Source organism: Brachyhypopomus gauderio, chromosome 6 (assembly GCF_052324685.1).
Source record: "Brachyhypopomus gauderio isolate BG-103 chromosome 6, BGAUD_0.2, whole genome shotgun sequence".
NCBI classification, from domain to species: Eukaryota; Metazoa; Chordata; class Actinopteri; order Gymnotiformes; family Hypopomidae; genus Brachyhypopomus; species Brachyhypopomus gauderio.
Window position 1 is genome coordinate 22,403,124 of NC_135216.1, and position 2,423 is coordinate 22,405,546.

Genomic DNA, 2,423 nt, shown 5'->3' on the forward strand with positions numbered 1-2,423 from the left:
CCCCACACATCAGCATAAACGCCATGCTGAACACTCCTCACCCAAATATTCAGGCAGTATTCCAGTGGTCAGAAACGATAACGGCGACGTACAGGGTACAGAATGGCTGATTAAATGTGCTTGCCAATATATTGTAAATATACACCAACTGCAAAGCTGTAAATATACACCAAATGCATCTACGTTCTCAATGAAGCAGCCAGTGAGGTGATACAGTAGGTGTTTCTAATAAAACATAAATACAAGTTGGAGTAGCCACCTTTAGAGAAATACAAGTTTCATCATTAGCATCAATTAAACATAACACATATGTATCTGAAATTAGAGTTTTAATCAAATCTTGAAGTAACTGTTCATTTGTTATTCGATTCTTCTTTCTGCATATAAAATAACTATACATCAGTAAAATAGCATTTTTTTCAGTACATTTTTTGCACTACTTACACTTATCATACTGTTATATTTGTGCATTAAAAACAGCTTTGTGTAATACTATAATTACAATTAAAACATTTTGAACATTATGTTCAGGAAGACTAGATATACAATTAACTGAATGTTGAGTGTATACCTATACAGAGCAGGTCTATTACGAGTCTCCAAAACAGTGTACCATACAACTGAAAAGAAATTAACTGTACCAAACCAAAAAATGCGTGCATCACTGTCAGTTTATGTTTACAAGGTAGTTTGTAACATTGTCCATCTGAACCGTAAGTGTATAATTTAGGATGAAGATCTGTACTGGGTTTAAGCCGTTTGCTGGAAACACGTAGCAGAAGAGTCACCTGCACAGTTTAAAGGGAGCGATTACCAGTAGAACGCACATGGAGAGAAGGTGGTCCGCTCTGAGAACCACAGACTAATCCTGAGTTTAAGATGGACTGCGGTTTCAATCACACATACGGTGAAGGTCATCATGATTTCAACACACGCAGCTTTTTACTTTTCTGAGCCCTTTCCTGTTGTGGGCACATAAAGATGCTGAAAAATGTGAAGTATTTCTGTATCAGCACTAAGGCAGAGTTGTACAGCAGATCCTCAACACACACACACAACCACACCACCACGCTCTGACACACACACACACAACCACACACACACACACACACACACACTCAACCACACCACCACGCTCTGACACACACACACACACCCACACACGCTCTAACACCACAATCACATTTAGTTCTGACTACAAAGATCACAGTGTCATCATTACCACAAATTTTGCTGAGGACCCAAATTCCTGTTCATAAAAAAAGGCGTGTATTTTCTGGGTTTGCATAGTCTAAAGTAAGAAAAGGCCATCCGGGTGTCAATCAAGCGTGCGGCTGGTGGCCAGTCTGTTCTCCTGACGCAGCAGCTGAGGTGAACTGGCCACTCAGCCAATCCGTGGAGTCCAGGGTCGGCTCATGGATTGGCACTCCACAGCAAGCCCTCGGGGGGGGGGAAACAAGCAAACAAAGCCAAAAAAAAAGGAGAAGCTTTTCAGTGAAGGCACCTGTCCTTGTACGGGACAGCTGGTTCGGCCCGAGGCTGTGGAGGTGGAGGTTAAGTGCGTCGCTGGTTCGGCCCGAGGCTGTGGAGGTGGAGGTTAAGCGCGTCGCTGGTTCGGCCCGAGGCTGTGGAGGTGGAGGTTAAGCGCGTCGCTGGTTCGGCCCGAGGCTGTGGAGGTGGAGGTTAAGCGCGTCGCTGGTTCGGCCCGAGGCTGTGGAGGTGGAGGTTAAGCGCGTCGCTGGTTCGGCCCGAGGCTGTGGAGGTGGAGGTTAAGCGCGTCGCTGGTTCGGCAAGGCTGGTGGAGGAGAGGAACGTCGCCCACACGTGGAGGTCCACTGCCCCGCCCTCTCACTGCTGGGTGAAGCTCTCCGTCTCCGTGCCTGGTGACTACGGTCGGTGGAACCTGTGAGGTGAGGAGACAGCCTGGGTTAGCGCTCGGGTCCGAGGCCCAAGTCCAAACGGTGTTCTGACCAGCTGTAATTCAGTCCTGGTCGTTTTGCATTACAAAGCGTGGGAACTGTATGAAACACTTTCTTATTAGGAATGTAAACCAGATGAATATGAGTAATTCTAACTTGGTTTGATATAGAGAAGCCAAGTTCAATAATAAAGCAGCTTTGCTTAGTGGACGCTGCAGCTTAAGAGCTCAGTCCAGCTGTTTCCCCCTCACAAGATGTCAGTCTGTAAATGACACTGTGGCTCTAGAAAACCTGATGCCATTCAAGCAAGAGCCATAAGATTTACTCTTTAGGAGTCATGGGAACTTCTAGTTAATTATACCATCACTCACTGAGGAAGCTAAACATTTAGACTAAATATCTGGCCATGTGTGATATTACAGCTCAGTAAATATGCTGCAATTATGCTTCTGGATGGCCAACTTCACAGAAGCTACACGGTCCCATTCTTTCATCATGGGCGAT

General features: G+C 45.6%; 1 protein-coding gene across 10 annotated transcripts in view; it reads right to left on the minus strand.

Moving 5' to 3' along the window:
* Positions 1 to 312: 312 nt before the first annotated feature.
* The window catches only part of phactr4a (phosphatase and actin regulator 4a), a 35,359-nt gene continuing 33,248 nt past the window's right edge, over positions 313 to 2,423 (minus strand). For all 10 annotated transcript variants that reach the window (XM_077009710.1, XM_077009711.1, XM_077009708.1 and 7 more), the window contains one exon: positions 313 to 1,903. In XM_077009710.1, coding sequence (XP_076865825.1) covers positions 1,888 to 1,903 — 16 coding nt within the window. In that variant the 3' untranslated portion in view covers positions 313 to 1,887. The remainder of the gene's footprint in view (positions 1,904 to 2,423) is intronic.